General features: G+C 41.4%; 1 protein-coding gene across 1 annotated transcript in view; it reads right to left on the bottom strand.

The window, feature by feature from the left end:
- The window catches only part of LOC122662145 (probable galacturonosyltransferase 3), a 56,186-nt gene extending 43,970 nt beyond the window's left edge, over nt 1–12,216 (bottom strand). Inside the window, exon 1 of the mRNA XM_043857710.1 lies at nt 12,061–12,216. Coding sequence (XP_043713645.1) covers nt 12,061–12,126 — 66 coding nt within the window. The 5' untranslated portion in view covers nt 12,127–12,216. The remainder of the gene's footprint in view (nt 1–12,060) is intronic.
- Nucleotides 12,217–12,927: the final 711 nt, after the last annotated feature.

Here is a 12,927-nt window from a genome sequence, read left to right as displayed (position 1 = left end):
TTCTTAATAATCAAATTCCTTTTAATATTGTTTTTCCTGCCCGGGCTGTTTTCTCTCTTCCCCCTCGTGTCTTTAGTTGCCAATGTTTTGTTCATGTGCTTCGCCCTGGTCTTGATAAACTATCTCCTAGGGCTATCAAGTGTTTGTTCCTTGACTATTCTCGTACCCAAAAGGGTTACAGGTGTTTTGATCCCGTCTCTCGCCAACAGTTTGTTTCTACTGATGTTACCTTTTTTGAAAACTCCCCTTATTTTGTTGGATTTTCTGTTGCCCTTGGTCTTGAGTTTGATACTAGTGGTGGCGATAGTGTTGTTGCTGCCCCTGTTCCTCCTATTCCATTAGTTGCAAATCCTGATTCCACATCCGTTAAGGTCTACATGCGCCGTGCCCAACAGCAGCCGCCATCTTTGCCATCTCAAACTATTGTGGCTGCCCCTCCACCGCCACCAGCTGACTCCTTGCCTGCGGATCCAACTTTAGACATTGATGATCTCCCCATTGCACAGAGAAAAGGTACTCGTACTTGCACCCAGCATCCTCTTTACCCATTGGCTAATTATGTTTCTGTTTCTCATCTTCCACTCCATTATCGTGTTTTTGCTATTGCTTTACATTCTACTTTTCTTCCCACCTCTTATACGTCTGCCTTGTCCCACCCTGGGTGGAAACTTGCTATGGATGTGGAAATGGATGCCTTGCTTTCTCGTAAGACCTGGTCATTGGTTGATCTACTGCCTGGTAAAGATCTTGCTCAGTGTCGTTGGGTGCACACGGTTAAGTACAATCCAGATGGCACTGTGGAGCGGCTCAAGGCCTGTTTGGTTGCCAAGGGGTTTACACAGACCTATGGGGTCGACTACTTCGAGACCTTCTCTCCTGTTGCGTGGTTAAATTCTGTCCGTATTTTGCTTTCCCTGGCCGTCAATCTTGACTGGCCTCTATTTCAGATGGATGTGAAGAATGCTTTCTTATATGGTGATCTCCAGGAGGAAGTATATATGGAGCAACCTCTTGGTTATGTTGCTCAGGGGGAGGATAGTGTCTGGGTTTGTCGCCTTCATAAGGCAATTTATGGACTGAAGTAGTCTCCCCGTGCGTGGTTTGATAAATTCAGCAGTGTTGTGGCTGGTTGTGGGTTTTCTCAGTGCTATTCTGACCACTCTATCTTTGTTAGGCGTCAGGGGTCTAACGTGGTCATCTTAGCAGTCTATGTCGACGACATTATTGTTACCGGTAATGATGCTTCTGGAATTGCACAGGTGAAGACGTATTTACATGATAACTTCCAGATCAAGGATTTGGGTAATCTCAGGTACTTTCTTGGTATTGAGGTTGTTCGCAGTTCTCGAGGTCTTAGCATATCTCAGAGGAAGTATGTCCTTGATTTACTTGATGAGACAGGAATGTTGGGTTGCACACCTATTGATACTCCTATGGATCCCCATGTTAAGTTTGGTTTTTCTGCTGATGACAAGGAATTTGGTGACCCACATCAGTACTGACGCCTGGTCAGTAAACTTATCTATCTTACAGTTACTCATCCCGATATTTCCTTTGTTGTGGGTGTTGTTAGTCAGTTCATGCAGACACCTAAGCAAATACATTGGGATGTTGCTTGTCGCATTTTACGCTACCTCAAGGGTGCTCCAGGTAAGGGGCTTGTTTATTGTCGCCATGGTCATACCAGCATTGTTGGGTTTTCTGATGCTGATTGGGCTGGTTCAGATGGCGATAGAAGATCGACTACAGGTTATTGCACTTTCTTTGGAGGGAATTTGGTTACTTGGAAGAGCAAGAAACAGACCATTGTTGCCCGTTCGAGTGCAGAGGCTGAGTACAGAGCTATGGCTCATACAGCTGCAGAATTGATGTAGGTTCGTTCTTTTGCTCATGAGTTTGGTTATTGCAGTGATCAACCCATGGAGATGTACTGTGATAACCAAGCTGCCATCTATATTGCCAACAACCCCATTTTTCATGAACGAACCAAGCACATTGAAGTTGACTGTCATTTTGTTCGAGATGCTGCTCAGAAGAAGCTGATTACTACCCCTTTTGTTCGTTCCCAGTTTCAGCTTAGAGATATGTTTACAAAGGCTCTATTTCGACCTCAGTTCTTGAGTGGTTGTTCCAAGCTGGATCTTGGTGATGTCTACGCTCCAGCTTAAGGGGGAGTATTAAGATCTATCGTTTTATGTTTAACATATTCTGGGGGTATTTTAGTCCTGTTTATGTTTCTAGTTATTTCTATTGTCTTAGGGGTATTTTGGGGTAATTGATTGTATTTTAATTATTGCTGAGATTATAAATAAGTCTCCCCTCCCCACGATTTGATTAATCACAAATCGTGGGAGAATTTCATACTCTCTATCGATCTCTCTCTTCTCCTTCTCTTTATTCTCTATTTTCTTCTTCTTCTACTTTGTTCTTTACTGCAAATTAGCCTAGGGTTTTGTTCTGTTACAATTCTCTTTTTCCTTCCTATCATGATTTTGTGTCTTCTCTTTCCTCTATTTCTATTCCTCATAAGTGGCAAGAAGCATTTGCTCATGCAAAGTGGAAAGCAGCTATGGTGGCAGAGATGAATGCCTAAGGAAAAATAATACATGGGACCACGTTGTTCTTCCTCCAAGAAAAAAACCAGTTGGATGTAAGTGGATGTTCGTAGTCAATCAGAAGATGGATGGCACAATTGACAGATACAAAGCTAGACTGGTGGCTAAGGGTTTTACAAAAACCTATGGGATTGATTACCAGGAGACCTTTGCTCCCGTTGCAAAATTGAGCACTGTTTGTATTCTCTTATCCTGTGCTGTGAATTTTGGGTGGGATTTGAAGCAGCTTGATGTTAAAAATGTTTTCCTTCATGAAGAGCTTGAGGAGGAAGTATATATGGAGATTCCTCCAGGTTTCTCATCCGACAAAACTCATGGGAAGGTTTGCAAACTGAAGCGTGCACTCGATGGGCTGAAACAGTCTCCACGAGCTTGGTTTGCTAGATTTCACAAGGCCATGATTTCAATAGAATACAAACAAAGTAATGTTGATCATACCTTGTTCATCAAACGGTCTGGTGACAAGGTCACTATCCTTATTGTTTCTGTCAATGATATTGTGGTGACAGGGATGCAGAGATCTGTCGTCTGAAGAGCTTTCTAGGCCGAGAGTTTGAAATAAAGGATCTAGGGACATTAAAGTACTTTCTCAGGATTGAAGTTGCTTGTTCTTCAAAGGGCATCTTCCTCTCTCAAAGGAAGTATGTCTTGGATCTTTTGTCTGAGACTGGTTTGTTGGGTTACCATCCCTGTGATACACCAATGGAAGTTGGGACTCGATTGAAGGATAAAGTTGGTTAACTGGTTGATAAAGGTCGTTATCAGAGGTTAGTGGGGAAATTGATTTACCTCTCACATACTAGACCAAACATTGCATCTGCAATGAGTTTGGTTAGTCAGTTTATGCATGACCCCTATTCTTCACATATGATTGTTGTTCTTCGCATTCTCCATAATTTGAAGTCAGCTCCAGGAAAAGGGGTTCTTTTGTCTCCCCATGATCATCTTCGTATTGAGGCATATACTTATGCAAATTGGGGTGGTTTTTCTGATCGAAAGTCTACTTCAAGGTACTACTCATTTGTAGGAGGAAACCTTCTCACTTGGCGCAGCAAGAAACAAAATGTTGTGGCAAGGTCCAGTGCTGAAGCAGAGTTTCGGGCTATGGCACAAGGATCTATGAGTTATTACGGATACAGGGTTTACTTCATGATCTTGATGTTACTGTTCGGCTCCCAATGATGTTGTATTGTGATAATAAAGCCGCAATTAGCATTGCCCATAATCCAGTACAATATGACCGTACAAAGCATGTGGAGATCGACAAACACTTTATTAAAGAAAAATTGGAGAGAGGACAAATTTGTATGCCTTTTATGAAAACCGATGATCAACTGGCTGATGTTTTCACTAAACGCTTGTGTGGAAAATTATTTCATCATATTTTGTGCAAGTTGGGCATGTGTGATATCTATGCACCAACTCTTGAGGGGGAGTGTTGAGTTATGTAGTCCGAGGGGCATTATAGGGTTTTTTCCCTATAGCCGGCTAATTAGAGTATTCCTAATTAGAGTTGGCTATATGGGGATTCCCAGTTAGAGTCTGAATAATTGTAACTCTTTTTTATTATAAATAAAGGGCTTGGTGATCCTAATGATCACTCAAGCATTCAGTTCTAAAGGCTGTTAACACCTTATCCTACTTTCCATAAAATAAAGATTACAAGATAATCTCTAAAGTAATTAAACCTCTAATTATCCTACTGGACCGAAACTAAATTTGGATCTGGTTCATCTCTGTCTGGATTCCCAAATGGGTTTGATCCGGTCAATGGAAGTGCCACTGCATCGCACCCTTTTCCCCTTTTTGACCAGATCTAATATGGTGGTGCCTGAGCAGAAAGGTGACCTGTCAAATTGGGTATCCTAAGCAAGGATTGAGGTTTCAGTTTTGAGGCCAGTTTCGGCCAGGGCCAAAATCGAGATACCTCTGGTTTCGATCAAGTTTCGGTCAAAACCTGAGATTTTCTCGCCCAATTGAAACCTAGGTTTTGAGGCCCAGAAAATGGTTTTTTTTTCCTACCTAGTTTTTTACCATTTTACACCTATTCCATGAATTAGTTTCACAAAAAAAACACCCAAAATGGTACTTGTGGTTTGGACCTTGGACCCAAGATTGTTAGTGTACGTTGAATGTTGTTGTACACTAGCCCTACTATAAACACTAACTACACATAATTTAGCGACTAGAAATGTAAATATGCAATTAAAACAATCAAAACATACATTAGGTTATGGAAAGACAAGCATAGAATACTCACCACTTAATATATGGAGTGTCTAGGCGGGTCTAATCCACAAGCTACAACCACTGAAGATGTCAGTGACGCTCCTATGAATACAGCACATATGTATCCCATGACATTTTTGTGCCCAGCACTGTGCAGTCTATGCCTATGTACTAATTCTTCCAAAAATTAGAATTTGGGAAAAAAGCCTACTAACTTCAATGTTCAGTCACTCAAATAAAGTGACCGAGAAGGGTTGAATGAGTAGAATGCCAAAAAAGTAGGAAGAAATAAAGAGACTTAACCTGGAAAAATATCCCTTGGCAGTGTCGAAACTTGCAAACTCCCAGCTCTTGGTTGAAACCTGTTGAGTTATGTAACCCGATAAGGGTATTTTGGGTTTTTTTCCTTGTTTATTCCCTGTTAAAAGCATAGTCGGCTATACAGGGACAGTATTGTAATTCTGCCTTATAAGTGAATGTTATAAAAGAAGGGGCTGATTGTGAAGATGAACTCACTCAGGCCATTTCATATTTTCTCCTCTCTTCTAACATGGTATCAGAGCTAACCCTATTCTGAACTGAGTTTCCAAACCCCAGCGTCCTTCTATCATCTCTTCTTTCTACTCCCCTTCCTTCGATCTCTTCTCTCCTCTTTCTCTTGGTTCTTCTCCTTCACCCTAGGGCAGCATCAATGAGGTGATCTTACGATCTAGTCGCTGCCCTCAAACCTACCTCCTACCTTTGTCATGATTTAAACCTTTTTCTACCTGATAGATGCTGCCTTCTTCCCTGCGGTATTGAACCTTTTCCAAGATTCTTGAAGAACAAAGCCTCTACTCTTTATAGATTGTTCTTCCCCCTTTTGGACCTTCATCTGCATCCTTTTGCAGCATCTATCCATCCATCCATACGCCTTATCCTTCTCTGGAAAGCCTTTTTTCTCCTAATCGATCTTCACTTTCAGGTTTTTTCAAAACCCTGAAACTTATCGATTTTTTGGGTTTGGAGGTTTTTTTTTCCCCTTTCAGCTGCTGGTTCTTTTTGGAGGAGTTTATTTCACCTTAGAGAATCACTCCCCATCCCTTCCAACCACTTGTTTGAGTTTCTTTCAGATTTCCCTTTCTCTGAATCGATTTTAGCATACAAGCGTGCTCAACAGATGTTTGATGAATTGCCTCTTATAGTTCTCCTTCTCAGATTGGTGTGAAATTTTGTGGAAGAAGGACTTCTTCCATCATCATTGCAGAGTACTCGATCAAGCTTTCAGCCTTTTTCGTTGAAGATTTCTTGGGGATATTGCTGTTGTCATTTTCAGCAATTAATTTCTTGTGTTGCTACCTTTTGTTGGAGCATTTCCTTGAATCATCATGACAGGTTCAGACTCCTCTTCTGCAATTTCTGGGCTTGATGGACAGTCCCGGACAGAGTTGCTTCCCCTTGCTGCTCCTATCAAGCTCGATGGGACAAATTACCTCAAGTGGTCTCGGACTACTTACTTGACCATTGCTAGTTGTGGCCTTACTGGCCATATCCTTGGGACTAACACCATGCCGGCTGAAAAAGGTTCTCCACAAGAGAAGCGAATGTCACCTGATGTTATGGTGATGTCTAACTTGCTCCAATCTATGCAACCAGATCTGTCTGACAATTTCTTGCTTCTGGAGACAGCCCATCAGATCTGGAGTGCTGCCAAGGAGACTTATGGACGTATTGGGAATGCTGTTCAGGTGTATGAGATTCGCAAGAAGGCCCATGACCTCACTCAGAAGGAGTTGTCTGTCTCTGCATACTATGCTGCCCTCAATAGGTTGTGGCATCAATTGGATCATTACTCCGACTATCAGCCCTCTACACCTACTAATATTGTTGCCTACCGTAAACATGTTGATAGTATCCGTGTGTACGACTTCTTGGCAGGTTTGAATGTGGAGTATGACCCTATTAGAATGCAATTGCTGAACCAGTCTCCCTTTTCCTACACTAGAGCAGTCCTTTGCCATGGTACATACAGAGGAGACTAGTCGGGCTGCGATATTACATGCTCCTACTGTTGCTAGGTCTGCCCTACAGACTACTTCCAGCCCCACTCCCATTATCATTACTGATTGTGGTAATGTTGCCTCCAAGGAGCCTGTCAAATGTGAAAACTGCAACAAACCTTATCACACCAAGGCTCAATGTTTGAAGCTACATGGGAAGCCTGTTAATTTTGAGTCAAAACGAGGCCGGGGGAAGCTCAAACCGAAGGCAAATCTGACTGAAGCTGCTGCTCCTACTGCTACAGCCCCTTCTACTGACACTGGTTTTACTCTGGATGAGCTACTAGCCCTTCATCATATGCTCCAAACACCTTCCGCTGCACCTTCTACGACATCTGCACCTGCTGCCTCTTCTGGTTCTTACTTTGCCTCAGATATTCCGGTCAGTAGTCATTGTGCATCGGCTGTCTCCAGTCCTTGGATAATATAGACTCTGGTGCCACTGACCACATGACTGGTTCCTCCCATGTATTTCATCATTATTCTCCTTGTTCTGGAAAAGATATTGTTTGAGCGGCTAATGGTTCCCTTTCTCCTATTCATGGAAAGGGTTCCATTCACTGCTCTCCTACCATCACACTAAATTCTGTTTTGCATGTCCCTTCATTTCCTACTAATCTCCTTTCCATTAGTAGTCTAACTAGAGATTTGAACTGCAAAATAACTTTCTTTCCCTTTCATTGTGTCATGCAGGATCTGGTCAAAGGACACACAATTGGGGGAGGTAAGGTACATGGTGAACTCTACATACTTGACACGGGTCAGACTTGTCCACCATCAGTTTCATCCTCGGCTCATCAGTTACATGCCGCAACTTCTTCGGATCTCCATCTATGGCATTGTCAGCTTGGCCACCCTCCTTTTCGAACTTTAGCTTTTTTGTTTCCTCAGTTAGTTAAAGGTTATAACAAGGATGAGTTTTTATGTGAAGCCTGTGTTTTGGCAATCAGACTCGTTCTATTTACTCTCCAATAAATAAAAGAAGTACTTCTCCATTTGCTTTAGTTCATACCGATGTGTGGGGCCCTGCCCGTTTTGTTTCCATTTATGGCCATAGATGGTTTGTTTCCCTTATTGACTGCTTTACTAGGACTACTTGGGTGTATATAATGCAGCACAAGAGCGAGGTTTTTCGATGTTTCCAGCTTTTCCATCATATGATTCAGACCCAATTCAATGCCACATTAAAAATTCTGCAGAGTGATAATGGCAGAGAATACATGTAAGGTCAGTTCCAAACCTATTTGGCAGAGAATGGCATCCTCCATCAGACCAGCTGTGTAGACACCCCTACCCAGAATGGAGTTACCGAAAGGAAAAATTGGCACCTTTTGGAAGTGGCTCGGGCCATTATGTTTGCAATATTGGAGTGATGTTATCCTTACCGCTGCCTACCTCATTAACCGTATGCCTACCCCTGTACTTGATGGGCGTACTCCTGTTGACCTCCTTCAAGGCTCTTCCTCTTTTGTGGTCCTCTAAAAATTTTTTGGTTGTGTTTGCTATGTTCGCAACCATCATTTCATGGTAAGCTCGATCCTCGGAGCATTCGGTGTATATTTTTGGGCTACTCCGCTACCCAGAAAGGATATAAATATTATCATCCACCTTCTCAGCGTACATTTGTTACCATGGACATTGTCTTCCATGAATCCCTGGCATATTATTCTCAGCCACCTCTTCAGGGGGAGCATGATCCAGTATTTGAAGATGTGTCTGCTCATCTACCAGATCCAATTCAAGGGGAATCTTCTTCTATCCTTCCGGCTCCTATTCAGGGGGAGCCTTCTTCTCCAGAGCCTCCAACTTCAGTCTCTAGTTTGCTTCCTATTCAAGGGGAGCGCAGACCTGTGAGTCAAATTCCTGTTGATCAAGTCTACACTCAGAAGCACAAAGAGCAAGTTGAGACTTCCACTACTATACCACTTCTCCAATCATCAGAACTTGATCCAAATCCAGATTCCGCTGCATTACCTAGTAAGGATCCCTCTCTTGATTTACCTATTGCTGCTCGTAAAGGCATTAGATCTTGCACCCAACATCCCATCACCAATTTTGTGTCCTATAATGCTTTGTCTCCTTCCTATCGTGCATTTGTGTCCTACCTTTCCGCTGTTTCTGTTCCTCACAAAATGGAAGGAGGCAATGGCAGATCCAAAGTGGAAAGCAGCCATGTTGGAAGAGATGACGGCTGGCCTTATCTAAAAATGAGACGTGGGAGCTAGTGGTTCTTCCTTTGGGCAAGAAAACAGTGGGTTGCAAATGGGTGTTTGTTGTCAAACAGAAACCTGATGGAACAGTGGACAGATATAAGGCCAGGCTGGTGGCCAAGGGTTTTATTCAGACCTATGGGATTGATTATCAGGAGACATTTGCCCCAATGGCAAAATTAAACACTGTTCGGGTTTTGCTATCATATGCTGTCAATCTTGGCCGGGATTTGCAGCAATTGGATGTGAAAAATGCATTCCTTCATGGAAAGCTAGAGGAAGTTTATACGGAGGTTTCTCCTGGTTTTTCTTGTGACAAGACTCATGGGAAGGTTTACAGACTAAAGAGGGCATTATATGGGCTGAAACAATCTCCTCGGGCTTGGTTTGGCAGGTTCCACAAAGCAATGATCTCTGTAGGATACAAACAGAGCAATGTTGATCACACCTTGTTCATCAAGCGAAATGTAGATAAGGTCACTCTTCTCATAGTCTCTGTCGACGACATAGTGGTGACTGGCAATAATGCAGATGAAGTTTCTCACCTGAAGACTTTCTTGGGACGAAAATTTGAAATAAAAGATCTAGGACAGCTCAGGTACTTCCTAGGGATTGAAGTTGCCCGTTCTCCCAAAGGCATCTTTCTCTCCCAAAGGAATTATGTTCTAGACTTACTCTTAGAGACTGGTTTGTTAAGATGTCACCCATGTGACACCCCTTTGGAGGCTACTACTCGTCTACAATGTGATCCTGTTGATAAGGGGCGCTATCAATGGTTGGTGGGAAAACTAATCTATCTCTCCCACACTAGACCAGACATTGCATTTGTAGTTAGCTTGGTTAGTCAGTTTATGCATGATCCCTACTCCACCCATATGGCTGTTGTTCTTCGTATTCTCCACTACTTGAAGTCAGCTCCAGGGAAAGGGATTCTCCTATCTCCACATGATCATCTTCGCATTGAGGGTTACACAGATGCTGACTGGGGTGGTAACCCTGACAGGAAATCCACTTCAGGCTATTATACCTTTGTAGGAGGTAACCTTGTCATATGGCGAAGGAAAAAGCAAAATATGGTGGCTAGGTCCAGCGCTGAAGCAGAATTCCATGCCATAGCTCAGGGCATATGTGAGCTATGTGGCTTCAAAGCTTACTCCAGGATAAGTGGTGGTTCTATTCATCATCCAATGATGATGTACTATGACAACAAAGTAGCGATCAGCATTGCTCACAATCCAGTGCAACATGATCATACCAAGCATGTGGAGATCGACAAACACTTCATCAAGGAGAGTTAGAAAGTGGGCAGATTTGTATACCTTTTGTGAAATCTGATGATCAACTTGCAGATGTATGCACTAAAGGGTTAAGTGGAAAGTTATTTCATCCTAGTCTAGTCAAGTTGGGCATTTGTGATATCTATGCACCAACTTGAGGGGGAGTGTTGAGTTATGTAACCCGATAAGGGTATTTTGGGTTTTTTCTTTGTTTATTCCCTGTTATAAGCATAGTCGGCTATACAAGGACAGTATTGTAATTCTGCCTAATAAGTGAATGTTATAAATGAAGGGGCTGAGTGTGAATATGAACTCACTTAAGCCATTTCATATTTTCTCCTCTCTTCTAACAAAACCAAGTGTCGAAACTTGCGAAACCGGGTTGAAACCTAGTACAAACCAGTTTCAACCCTTGGTTTCGTCTCGAACAAGGTCGAAACTGTGATGTCTCGGTTGAAATTGCAAGTTTCAACCAAAACTAAGAACCATGATACCAAGGCAACGCCTTAACAACTTTGCACATTTGCACAAACACATTCATTTTTTATTCTATTTTTCAAGTCTTGCCACTCATCCATCTCAACATCTTCATCAACTACACTAGTAATATTACTATAAATTAAGAAATAAGTTTTATAGATACTAATGATGAAGTACTTACTATATTAAATTCAAAATGTCAATTTCAATTTCTTGGGAAAAGAAAAAATAAATGTCGTGGGTTTGCAATAAAACTCCAACTTCATTAAAAAATGATCGATATAATTTACGAGGTTAGATACATCATAGCCCAGCACAAAGCATCTCCGAATGCATAAAGCATTTGTGAGCATCCTCCTCATGAGGATGGTTCCTTAAAAGAAAAAGGCATAAAGTTTGTTTCTTCTTGACAAATTCTTTGGTACAGGAGAAAAACTGTATCTGAGAATGACAATTGAATGGCCTGCCAACTCTACCAAGAATACCATGAGCACTAGATTGTTACACAAAATCATGGAAATCCTCAAAACTCAATAGTTAATGAAATAACAAAGGACATACTACAGAGACAAGTGACCCTCGTAGCGAACCTCATAATATATTGATGATTATGTCACGATGTGTATAAATAAGCAACTTATCTGCATGTGGGAACTATGCTGAGCATACATGAATTTTCATCTAATTTAGGCAGATTGTCCACGGGCGTCTCTCCCCAAGAATAGCTAAACATAGTTATGGTCCTTATGTAGGACATAAGAATTCAACTTCTCGTGAAATTCACTAAAATCAAAATGCTGGTAGCTGACATGTCTAATTAATGATTTGGCCAAGAAAGCCTGAACTAAACAGAGGGAAAAGATGGGGCTGGAGAGGTGCAAGCTATGTGACAAACTAAAGGAACAAAGTTTTGAAACCACATGAAACGATGAAGCCCTTAGAAATCTAAGAATCAGCAAAAACATATGATCGATATATTTAGAAAGAAAATATTTATATAGTCCTTAGAACAGAATGGAAGGGGGTTATACAATTTTTATTTTTTTTATTTGAGAGGGGGGGGGATTGAAACCCTACGAATTATGGACATTAATTTATTGGAATATTGATTATCAATCTTCTTTGAAGTTCAGAAAATCAAACTCTTTTACGAAGAATACCAACTAGAGCTACCACAAACAAGAGATTAAGACGAAAATCGATCACTTGCCTGCAAAATGGAGATAATTAGAAGAACGAGAGAACTTCGAATCGGCGTTCTTGAGCAGGCTTCCATGGCGAGTAAAATCGCAAATCGTGATCAAGAGAAATTGAGAGTGAGGATGAGAGATAAAAGTCTGTCCGAAATCGGAAACCAAATCGGTTTTATTTCAGCGGGAATCCAAAAATCGAAATAGGTCTGTATATAGATACTTTGGCTTTGGCCGTGCCGTTCTCTTGTGCCATCGGAAACGGAAACAGAAGAATAGCTGTCTCTCTTCAGAATCAGCACGGCAGTGGCTAAAATGCCCACAGCGTGACTGTAGTGTCTGAAGTGTCAACCGCCAAAGTAGGACCCATTGTATTGCAGGGATTCTTTTATGAATTAATTGACAGGGGAAATTACATGGATCCCCTAGATAACAACTGCTAGCTCAGTTGGTTCGAGGCATTGCAAATGGCACTCCCTCTTTTCTTCCCATTTCTTCTATTAGTTGTAGATTTTGTGCTTGTCTTAATTTCCCCCCTTAACGTGTAGTTGGCTTGTGGGCCCTTGAGTATGATAGATTAAAAAAAAAACTAAATAAGAAAATTAATTATAAAATAAATAGATTTAAAAGTTATTTTAACAGTTTCAATTTCTTTAATCTCCAAAGTTAGTTATTGATCATGGGTTTCAAGAAAAAACAATATTGAATTTTCTAAAATACCCCCAATATTTTACCTTTTCTCTGCACTATTAATTCATGTTACAAATGGAACCATTGAGGTATTCATATAAAAGAAGGGAAATATGCATTGACTTATAGTAACTTGGGACCAAGTTTTGGAAAAGAAAATGGATATTTTTGAGAAACATCATTTCATCCCCAAGCTG

The sequence above is a fragment of the Telopea speciosissima genome, chromosome 5, assembly GCF_018873765.1.
Source record: "Telopea speciosissima isolate NSW1024214 ecotype Mountain lineage chromosome 5, Tspe_v1, whole genome shotgun sequence".
In the NCBI taxonomy this organism is placed as follows: Eukaryota; Viridiplantae; Streptophyta; class Magnoliopsida; order Proteales; family Proteaceae; genus Telopea; species Telopea speciosissima.
Note: the sequence above shows the minus strand (reverse complement) of the source record. Positions and strands in the feature narration are given on the sequence as shown.